This window comes from Mus caroli, chromosome 2 (genome assembly GCF_900094665.2).
Source record: "Mus caroli chromosome 2, CAROLI_EIJ_v1.1, whole genome shotgun sequence".
NCBI classification, from domain to species: domain Eukaryota; kingdom Metazoa; phylum Chordata; class Mammalia; order Rodentia; family Muridae; genus Mus; species Mus caroli.
The window spans coordinates 95,697,678-95,710,011 of NC_034571.1; the positions used below are offsets into that span (position 1 = coordinate 95,697,678).

General features: G+C 40.6%; 1 protein-coding gene across 1 annotated transcript in view; it reads right to left on the minus strand.

The window, feature by feature from the left end:
* Positions 1-12,088, minus strand: part of Trim44 (tripartite motif containing 44) — a 102,898-nt gene extending 90,810 nt beyond the window's left edge. Inside the window, exon 1 of the mRNA XM_021155400.2 lies at positions 10,911-12,088. Coding sequence (XP_021011059.1) covers positions 10,911-11,582 — 672 coding nt within the window. The 5' untranslated portion in view covers positions 11,583-12,088. The remainder of the gene's footprint in view (positions 1-10,910) is intronic.
* Between the last annotated feature and the right edge of the window lie 246 nt (positions 12,089-12,334).

Consider the following 12,334-nt stretch of genomic DNA (forward strand, 5'->3'; position numbering starts at 1 on the left):
TGGTGGCTCACAACCATCCACAACGAGATCTGGCGCCCTCTTCTGGAGTGTCTGAAGACAGCTACAGTGTACTTATATATAATAAATAAATAAATCTAAAAAAAAAAAAGCTTTATTAAAAAAAAAAAAGAAACTTTGCTAAAACTCAAATCACACATTACAGCTCACACAATAATAGTGAGAGATTTCAACACTGTCATCCACTGTCATCAATGGACAGAACCTGGAAACAGAAACTAAACAGAGACACAATGAAACTAACAGAAGTTATGAAACAAATTGATTTAACAGATGTCTATAGAACATTTCATCCTAAAACAAAAGGATATACCTTCCTCTCAGCACTTCATGGTACCTTCTCCAAAATTGACCACATAATCAATCACCAAACAGGCCTCAACAGATACAAAAATAATGAAATAGTCCCATGCACCCTATCAGATCACCACGGACTAAGGATGATCTTCAATAACAACATAAATAATAGAAAGCCTACATACATGTGGAAGCTGAACAACACTCTACTCAAAGATAACTTAATCAAAGAAGAAATAAAGAAAGAGATTAAAGACTTTTTTGAGTTTAATGAAAATGAAGCCACAATATACCCAAACTTATGGGACACAATGAAAGCAGTCCTAAGAAGAAAACTTATAGCTCTGAGTGCCTCCAAAAAGAAACTGGAGAGAGCATACATACACTAGCAGCTTGACTTCACACCTAAAAGCTCTAGAACAAAAGGAAGGAAATTCATCAAAGAGGACTAGAAGGCAGGAAATAATCAAACTCAAGGCTGAAATCAACCAAGTGAAAACAAAAAGAACTATACAAAGAATCAACCAAACCAGGAGCTGGTTCTTTGAAAAAAAGTCAACAAGATAGATAAACCCTTAGCCAGACTAACTAGAGGGCACAGGGACAGCATTCTAATTAACAAAATCAGAAATGAAAAGGAAGACATAACAACAGAATCTGACGAAATCAAAAAAAAAAAAAAATCATCATATCCTACTACAAAAGCCTATACTCAACAAAACTGGAAAACCTGGATGAAATGGACAAATTTCTGGACAGATACCACCAGGTACCAAAGTTAAATCAGGATCAGATTAGTGATCTAAACAGCCCATATCCCCTAAAGAAATAGAAGCAGTCATTAATAGTCTCCCAACCAAAAAAAGCCCATGACTAGATGGGTTAGTGCAGAGTTCTATCAGACCTTCAAAGAAGATCTAATCCCAGTTCTTCACAAACTATTCCACAAAATAGAAACAGAAAGTTCTCTACCCAATTCATTCTATGAAGCCACAATTACTCTGATACCTAAACCACACAAAGACCCAACAAAGAAAGAGAACTTCAGACCAATTTCCCTTATGAATATTGATGCAAAAATACTCAATAAAATTCTCCCAAACCGAATCCAAGAACACATCAAAACGATCATCCATCTTAATCAAGTAGGCTTCATCCCAGGGATGCAGAGATGGCTTAATATACGGAAATCCATCAACGTAATCCATTATATAAACAAACTCAAAGACAAAAACCACATGATCATCTCGTTAGATGCTGAGAAAACATTTGACAAAGTCCAACACCACTTCATGATAAAAGTCTTGGAAAGATCAGGAATTCAAGGCCCATACCAAAACATAATAAAAGCAATATACAGCAAACCAGTAGCCAACATCAAACTAAATGGTGAGAAACTGGAAGCAATCACACAAAATCAGGGACTAGACAAGGTTGCCCACTCTCTCCCTACCNATTCAATATAGTACTTGAAGTCCTAGTCAGAGCAATTAGACAACAAAAGGAGATCAAAGGAATACAAATTGGAAAGGAAGAAGTCAAAATATCACTATTTGCAGATGATATGATAGTATATATAAGTGACCACAAAAATTCCACCAGAGAACTCCTAAATCTGATAAACTACTTCAGTGAAGTAGCTGGATATTAAATTAACTCAAACAAATCAGTGGCCTTTCTCTACACAAAGGATAAACAGGCTCAGAAAGAAATTAGGGAAACAACAACCTTCAAAATAGTTACAACTAATATAAAATACCTTGGCGTGACTCTAAGGAAGTGAAAGATCTGTATGATAAGAACTTCAAGTCTCTGAAGAAAGAAATTGAAGAAGATCTCAGAAGATGGAAAGACCTCCCATGCTGATGGATTGGCAGGATTAATATAGTCAAATGGCTATCTTGCCGAAAGCAATCTACAGGTTCAATGCAATCCCCATCAAAATACCAACTCAGTTCTTCACAGAGTTAGAAAGTACAATTTTCAAATTCATCAGGAATAACAAAAATCCTAGGATAACAAAAACTATTCTCAACAATAAAAGAACCTCTGGTGGAATCACCATCCCCGACCTGAAGCTGTACTACAGAGCAACTGTGATAAAAACTGCATGGTACTGGTACAGTGACAGACAGATCAATGGAACAGATTTGAAGACCCAGAAATGAACTTACACACCTATGGTCACTTGATCTTTGAGAAAGGCTCTAAAACCATCCAGTGGAAAGAAGGCAGAATTTTCAACAAATGGTGCTGGCTTAACTTGTGGTTAGCATGTACAAGAATGTGAATTGATCCATTCTTATCTCCTTGTACAAAGCTCAAGTCTAAGTGGATCAAAGAACTCCACATAAAACCAGAGACACTGAAACTTATAGACAAGAAAGTGGGAAAGAGCCTCAAAGATAAGGGCACAGGGGAAAGATTACTGAACAGAACAACAATGGCATGTGCTGTAAGATCAAGAATCCACAAATGGAACCTCATAAAATTGTAAAGCTTCTGTAAGGCAAAGGACACTGTCAATCAGACCAAAAGGCAACCAACAGATTGGGAAAATACCCTTACCAATCCTAAATCCAATAGGGGGCTAATATCCAATATATACAAAGAAATCAAGAAGTTGGACTCCAGAAAACCAAACAACCCTATTAAAAAATGGGGTACTGAGCTAAACAAAGAATTCTCAACTGAGGAAGACTGAATAGCTGAGAAGCACCTAAAAAATGTTCAACATCCTTAATCATCAGGGAAATCAAATCAAAACAACCCTGAGATTCTAGTTCACACCAGTCACAATGGCTAAAATTAAAAACTCAGGTGACAGCAGATACTGGTGAGGATGTGGAGAAAGAGGAACACTCCTCCACTGCTGATGGGACTGCAAGCTGGTACAACCATTCTGGAAGTCAGTTTGGTGGTTCCTCAGAAAATTTGACATAGTTCTACCAGAAGATCCAGCCATAACACTCCTGGGCATATACCCAGACTCAATATCAATCAAAACAACCTAGACTCCAAAAAAACAAAAAAACAAAAAACAAAAACAAAACCAATGCATTTTTTCTCATGTGTGGATCCTAGAATTTAATTTTTCTATAAGTTTATGTAGGAGATATTTAGGTCATGAAACGAGAACCACAAGGGAAGGGGAGAGATGTGAAGGGGAGACAGAATACATGTGACATGAAAATGGAACGGAGGTTACCTGGAGAAGGAAAGAGACCAGCAGGAGGAAGGAAATGGGACAAAGGTGGGGAGTTGAGGCAAGGAATCAACAAAAACAAAGCATATGTGAAAATGCCACAGTGAAACTCATTACTTTATAGACTATAATTAAAATACAACAATTAAACATTTTTGCTAAAAAGGAATGAAATGAAAAATTAATATCACCATCCCACAAGTAAAAATATTTACCACCTTCTGCATCTTATTTAATTTCCAACTTGAAACCCACTCTCATACTGGGCAACCATCTTTGGTTCCTTAGACTCAAAAAAATCATTCTTGGATCTGAAATCTATTACCAAGTGGTTTTATTGTTACTGTTGTTTTTAAAGAGCTTATTTTTTAATTTATGTGTCTCTCTCTGTGTCTATGTATTCCACACAGGTGCAGGTGCTACAAAGGCCAGCAGAGGCCGTTAGATCCCCTAGAGCTGTAGTTTTAGGTGGTTCTGAACCACTCAACTCTGGAAACTGAACTCTGGTCCTCTAGAAGAGCAGGAAGCATTATCTCTAGTCCCTCGGTGCTTTAACCCTAACTCTAAGAGTTTGCTAAATCTGCGCGCTTCACCACCCACTGTGGCAAGTGGTAATACTCCTCCAACTCTTGCTACCTTACATTCCATTTTCTCCATAAAAAAACTGAGCCAAGTTTTGTTTTATTTTGTGAGGTTGAGTTTTTGCTTCTTTGTTTAGCTCTTGGTTTTGTTTAGGCAGGGCCTCATGATGTAGGAACTTTCTTGCCATTCTCCCACCTCACTCTCCCATGTGTAGGATAGGATTAAAGATGTAAATGACCATGCAAGCCGAGTAAAGGCTGAAGAGCAGAAATTAAACTCTCTCCCTTGCTTAAGCAGACCAAGGTCAATCAGAAGAAAATCCAAAATCCAAAATGGCTTACTTGGTAGCTTGACCTTTTTACTCCTCACCACAGCCCCAAGCCTGCCATTATTCACCAGCCATTCTTTCAATGGTCTCAGCAAGTCTGTTCCAGCCTACACTCTTTACACTCATTTTCTCCACTTGAACTGCTAATGCCCCATCCTCCCATGACTGACCCTAGTGACAACTGAGTTGTTGGAGCAATATTAGGGCTATCCATTCCCAATACACCAATTAAAGAGACAATGAAGACAGAGAGCAGAAAAGAAGATGTATTCAATATGGTCACACTGGGATGAGGAACAAAAATAAGGGTTTATTGACCCCAAATCTGTCTTAAGGGTATTGAGGTGAATTTTAGATTTAATTAAGCAATCCTAGCTAAGGTGTGGTCCTGCCCATTATTACTTTTCTCAGCTCAGGTCCTACATGGAGTCTGGTAATTTGTTAAACCATATCTCTTAATAGCTGAAGAGGCAACCTGGTCCTCATGAATTCTGATCTTCACCTGAAAGGTAGTCTGTCCTTTCAGATTTTGCTCTTCTCAAAAGCCAAGATGACTTAAGAAGAAAGATTAAGGACAAGAACGTATCTCTCTCCTTCAGTCACAGCACAGAATGAAGGCTTTCATCTTGCTTTTGGATGTCTGTGGGCCCATGTGAGGAGTCAGTACTGTTTAGCAAAAGTGGTTTCTATGTACCTCTTTCAAGGCAAATCCCTTTCAGACTCTTCAACAGCCTTCCTCTCTTCTCATCCTACCTACTCTCTGTCTCCCTCTTTAATGTATTTACTATGAAATTGAGCATTATTTAAAATATCATTACTTAATTTTGCTTAGTGTGTTTTGTTCATAGAATATAAGTTCAGTGAGATCTTAGAATTACTTATTGTTAGGTCCCTACTGCCAAAAAATACTCCATGTATTTTTTTTCTAGATTTTTAAAATATAAATTTTACATTAAATACATATACTTCTACCAGTTGCCTGCTTTTCAAACATTATTTTGAGATTTACTCATAGCTCTGACTTATTCACTTTCATGGCAATTTATGATATTTAATTATGATTATTCCATAATTTTACTTGTGCTACCTTCTGTCAAATGGTATTTTAGTTGGAAGTAAATACTATCTATCTATCTAGTGAAAATATGACTTGCTCAGGTTCATGAGAGGGCTCTCTGTAGCTGACGTCCTTAAACTCTTGCTCAGGAACTCCCTAAAAGAAGTTTGGAAAACTGTGCTTCCTCCTCCATGTTCAACCTGACAGGTAAACTGGGCATGCATGGCATGGTGGCACACACCTATAATCAGTCCCAGAACTTGGAGGCCTGAGACAGGAGAGGTCTCCAGGATGAGGCTAGACTACATATCAAGTACCAGACATGCAAGGACATAACAAACAAACAAACAAACAAAAAACAGGTTTTAAAAAGTCAAAAATAAAAAAATAAACATAAATTGATAGCTAAAATATTTCCTGAATAAACCTTCACCTAGAAAATTTAAGAACTCCAATAACTATGTGTTGAATGAAGAAATCAAAAAAAAAAAAACTTTCTTCAAATAACACTATTAACTTCAAATAACATAAACACAGCTTAATAATTTATCTCATAAAATTATGGAAAAAGTTAAATGAAAAGCATGTATGATGTTTACAGTACAGACCATAGGACACAGACAGTTCTCCACACACTTTTGTTGCCACTGTAATTGTTACTAACTGACTACACAGTAACAACTAAATATCAGATAATAAACTAAAAAAAATGCTGATGAGAAAGAAAATTAAGAAATCCACTTGTTCTGCAGAATAGGAAATCAGAGGGATGGGAAAATAGTTTGAGAGTATTTATGCATAAAGTACCCAATCAACAGGAAAATGTTTCTGTGAAATATAAAATCATAAATGAGTGGAAGAATAACTGAGAATACACACAGAATAAAAGCAACAGGAAAAATATACATTCTGCTGTCTGAACTGAATTCAAATTCTTCTTTTTACTTACCACTGTGAAATGAAACAAACAGCCAAACAACAACACTAAACCGTCAACTCTGTTAAATACCCTACAAGACTGATGTCTCATTAGAACTTCTGAGATGATGGAGAACTCGAATGTTGCTATTCTGAGGCCAAATTGTTCTGTGCTATCTTTAGCCCCTTAGATAGCTATTTATTGTCCACCTCTGTGCTTAAACTAGCACCCTTGTGACTATCAGGCAAGATCTTTTTTTTTTGGAATGTACAAATTCTAATTTCTACAAATCCAAAGGTTACGAATATTATCAAGGCTGGACAGTAGTGGTGCACACCTTTAATCCTAGCACTTGGGAGGCAGAGGCAGGCGGATTTCTGAGTTCGAGGGCAGCCTGATCTACAGAGTGAGCTCCAGGACAGCCAGGGCTACACACAGAAACCCTGTCTCGAAAAACCAAAAAGACTATTATCAAATAGCACCTGAAATCTATAGAGGAAACGTCCCCACTTTGCTGTAGCCTGTGCACCTGATGTTTCCATCAATCAATTTTTAAGACACTTTTAGCTATAACCTCCTTTGTTCTGTTACTATGAAACTGGTAATTTTGGAATAAGGTAACCTGAGTAGGGTAACCTCAATGTGTTCCTGAGCAATGGTCATTCATCTTTGGCTCTGGAATAAACTCTTAATCTCTTTGCAGTGAAAATTGTAATTTTCACTTACTACTGTGAGGATTGAGTCAGAATTTGCAATTCAACACAATTTATACCCTATCAGGGTTCATAAAGATCCAAAGTCCTGCCAGGCCATAGAGGCACATACCATGCTCATGTTAGAAGAAACCAAAACCAAAGCTGATTGAATTAGCCAACATGACGCAGCTAAGACTGCAAAGATTATCACGATTCCCCCTACCATTCCTCCTTAATAACAGAGTGTCACCTTTTAGCTTGTCATATTATAGCTTGGAGAAATCAGTTCCCATTCTCTCTTGTAACTAGATAAACCATTAGATTAAGTTCTGTTCCATGAAACCTAAGCCAGAACACATACTTCTGGAGAGAAAATAGAGGGGTGTGTCTTTCACCTGTCTGTTATCTTAGAAGTCAGAACTGCTGGCTAGACCTTCAGAGGCCATCTCTGTTTGTAACAAAGATATCAGAGAGGAGCTGGCAAGCACCAAGATACAATTTCAATGCTTCCTTCCTCTAACCCTAGACTGCCTACATCTAGACTTCACTTAAAACAGGGAGAAATACACATCCATGCTATATATAAACTGCTGCTAAAGTTATTCCATTACTTTATGTATTGTTGAACTTAGTTCCAAGATAAACATTGATACACTACAACACAATCTCATTATCACTTATTCAGCAATGCCTTAGAATTAGATAAAATTATTATACTTTATAACACACATTTAACAAGTATTCCATGTGTGTTTATTATCTGACCAGCCTTGTGTTAGGTGCTGGGAATACAATGATGACTAATACATACTACTAGACTTATAAGAGTTTATAGCATAGAGGGAACAAACCTAACACTGACATAAAACCCAGAGTTACAATAAATGCATAGAGATTGTTGCTATGGCAGCATAGAGAAAGTTTATCTAACATCATACCTATTAAATTCTTCCCATTTTTCAAAGCATGTCTCAAATACCACTTTCTCAAATAAACCATTCCTGGTCATGCCTCTAGCTAAAACCACTTTCTTTCTCTAAATTCCCACATCAGGTCAGACCGTTTGTAACTCTGCTCTACACTCCATCTTATCTTAAAAGGCCAAGAAACAACTCTTCATAGTTCTCCTCTAAATACTCAGACCCACAAAAAAAGCAAAACCATATTTTAATAAAAATTAGTTTTATTTTCCCACTTATAATGTTGACTGTCCATCCATCTGTGAGCATCTGCCTCCCATGACCCAGGTTTTTGCATTTCTCTTACTATTTCTCATCTCAATCCCACATACCAGAACTATAAAGCTTTGTTCTTTGACTAGACTACGTCTTCAACTCAGAGAGGTCTATGAGTATCAGTGCTCAAGTTAAAGATATTCAAGCAGCCAACAGAAGAAGAAGTACATGAAAGTTAAGCTGTCATCCCAGATGAACAACAAAATATTCTCAAGTTGGGGCTTAAGTGGAACTCCAAGGCTGAGTGAGACCTTGAAGAATCTTTCCACAGAACCACATAAGGGAGACTAGATACCAAACCACCTCCTTTACTTTATCAACTTCTGATAAATATACTTACTGACCTACTGTGTAGCAGCCAGTATTTCATGGTACTATTAATATACTAGGAAAGGAAAAGAAAATCCATGAAATAGAAGATAATCAAAATAGATATAAACACTAAAGAAACAGAATACCAAAGCCAGGCGCACACCTTTAATCCCAGAACTCGGGAGGCAGAGGCAGGCGGATTTCTGAGTTCGAGGCCAGCCTGGTCTACAAAGTGAGTTCCAGGGCTACACAGAGAAACCCTGTCTCGAAAACAAAACAAAACAAAACAAAACAAAACACACACACACAAAAAAACCAAAAACAAAAAACCAGAATACACACACACACGTGTGTGTGTGTGTATGTGTGTGTGTGTGTATATATATATATATATATATATATATATATATATATATATATATTCCTGTAAGTTAGTGAGAAGAAAAGAGATAATCTAATAACTCCGAGTCTGCTCACTTGACCTGATAGTACTTTACAAAAGAGGAAATACAAAAGATACTTAGAAACCAAAGGAATGCAATTAAAACCACAATATACCATATTATATAATTAGCACAGTAAGAAAAATTAAAAACATTATTAACACCAAGTGGTGGTGAATACTCAGGACAAGAAGTGTCTTTATAATCATGCAGACAAGAGCAACTACTTGGAAAGCAGATGGTTTAGCATTCGGTACTATTTCCAGTTAAAGATAGAAAAGGGGGTATCAGGAAGCATGACCAAGAAGTCTTACACCTGAGCTATTATTTGAGGGGTTTGCCACTTTGTTTTTGAGAAAGGAATCTCACATGATAGGCTGGCTTCAAACTCGCTAGAGAACTGAGATTGACCCTGAACTCTGATCCTACTGCACTCACCTGTGGAATGCTGGAATTATAGGCACGAGCCACCTTGCTAAGTAACTATTTATAAAAGCAAGAAATTCCAGAAGCTGAAAACAAGTCAGATTTCATGTACACAGGGATTTTTGGCATATCTATAAAATGGAATTCAATACACCAATGAAAAATAAATCGCAGGCAGTCAATGGATGAATTGCACAAATGTCTTTAAAAAAAAAAAACTCACTCAAAACACTGCATGTCAATAATGTAAAAACCGTAATGTTAATTCAAGTTTAGAGATGCATACAAATGCTGTAAACACAAAGATAACCAAGAAAACTGTTAGTCCAGAGGTCAAGAAAATGGCTACCAAAACACAGTTATAACTGGAAAGTTATGAAATGTCAATATTACTAATAATAGTAGTCAGTAATACTACTATTAATTACTAATAATACAATTAGTAATAATAAGTACTAATAATGATTTCTGGTCTGGGTGGAGGTCTCAGGAGTATTTGCTCTGTGGTTATTTGTTAAGCTATATATTTTGTACACTTCTGCATGTGTACTTCACATAATAAAAGTAGGAATAAAGGAAATATTAATACGAAGTATTTTCATTATCAAAATAGTAGTTATTTTGAGGCCAGCAGTTTTAAGACTGCATAGGGAAACAAAAGCCATAAGAGATGTTTACCATACACTCATTACTTAATGAGCACAGAACACAGAAAAGCTGCTCTATCAACCTTAGCCATCGCTGTATACATAGAAGGCAACCCAAACGCAATCAATATTTACTAGATGTCTACTGCTGACAAAAACAGGGCCAAGCTGAATACATCCAAATCTAGCCAGTGAAGATAAAAGCCTCCATCGCCACACCAATGTAGCCTACCAGCTATACTTGTTTCCTACCAAGTCTCAAGCAACAAGGAACCTAAGACAACTCAAGACACACACCACAACACCTGTACCACCACTTTCCGAGTCTTCTACTAGAGGAACCAGCATCTTGGTTTTGTCAAAATCACGGTTTCTTTCTCATGTTTTCCATGTGGGCTGAGTTACCATAGCAAGAGCCCTAAGTCAAAACACTTATCCTAACAACGGTGATGATGTATAGAAAGTGGCCTAAATGGCGTCACAGTTCTCAAGGAATGGCCTATCTGAATTCCAGGGAGAAGTAATTTGCACACTGTCAGAAACTATACCCAAGATTTTCTGTGTTCTTGCATGTTCACTGATGAGAACTGACAACTTGACAATTTCAACCAAAATGGTGGACTAGGCACGGCTTCCAGCATGGCGACTCGTCTTGTTGATACATGAAAATGAATGTGGTCACAGCTAGGCTATCTGAAATCGGGGATCCTGTTCCCCTTAGACAAGTCTGAATGCCCGATACTCACTCTCAGTTCTTCGAAGGCTTCGTCCAGCGTGGACAGCTGGTGGCCCCGGTGAGCCCCAATGACTGGACACAGGACACAGATGAGCTGCCTATCTTCCTGGCAATAGGTGCTCAAATCCAGCCCATGGTCTGGACACTTCCTCTTGGCCACTCTCTCCGCTTCCATCTCTATTTCGGGGTCAAATTCGCTTTCTGCCTCAGTTTCTCCTTCTGCCTCCGATTCCCCTTCTTGGTTGTCTTCCTCCGCCTCGCTCTCCTGCTCATCCTCCATCTCTTCCTCGCTGTCTTCTTCACTCTCCTCGTCACTCTCATCCTCACTGTCTTCCTCGGTCTCGCTCTCTTCTTCCGACTCACTGTCTACCTCCGTCTCGCTCTCCTCTTCCCCGACCTCGCTCTCTACCTCGCCCTCGGCCTCCCCTTTGGCCTCGCCGTCTTCGGGGAGCGCGTCGTCCCCCCCGCTGGCCGGCGGAGTCCAGGCCTGGGCGCCATGGACGTAGGCGGCCAGGCGGTGGCTGAGGAACTTCTGGCGATGCGCGTCGGCGTGGCGGCGGCAGTAGCAGAAGCCGCAGTCGCGGCACACCTCCTCCGCCCCGGGCGCCTCGTCGGGTTCGCACTCGTCACACGTGCCGTCGGGAGGCAGCTCCTCGCAGGCCGCGCCCACTCCGGAGGCCATGTGGCTGCAGGGACGAGGCCGAGGCCTAGCGGCTGGCGTGCTCTCCGCCTTCAGCGCGGAGCGCCTCCTCACGCAGGCCCGCTTTCCCCCGGGGACTGGCCGGCCGCCCCGCCTGGGCCGCGCCGCTGCGCCGTGCCGCGCCGCGTCTGCAGCTGCTGAGGCCTGAGGGCCCGGCCAGCCGTCAGCGCTGGGCCTGGCGCCCGCTCGGTCTCTCCGCCGCGCGCCGCGCCCGCGCCCCGTCCCTCGCGCGCCACTTCCGGCGCGGCAGCCCGCGCCCCGTCGACCCCTGCGCCGCGCAGCCCGGCCTCCGTTGCCCGGCAAGATCGCGGCCGCCGCGGGCCCACGCCGCCCCGGTTCCACTTTACCCACGCCGTCAGCGGCCTCCTTTCACTTCCTGAGTCACTTAAAGCGGCAAGGACCCTTTTCTGCGTTTTCCCGCGGGGCTGAGCATCCCCCCCGGAAGGAGAAGCTCGAGTGCAATCTCTCCTCGCTGAGCAGGCGACGGGCCCCGCCTCTCCCACGCCCTCCCTGGAGGTGTCAACCTGACCGAAAACCACTAGCCAGCGGTCCCTGCGGACTTATGTCACTCTGGAGACACTGTCCCCGCCCCATCACAGCCCCAGGATTTTCAATGGGCCAAGGCCCCAAGGCTATTTATCACACCGAACCTGCCCGCCTGGGATTTCCATAAAGCCCCCAAAAGGGCTGTGTGTGTTCTTCTAGGCTACTGGGGTCTCAGTCTGGCTGGGCAA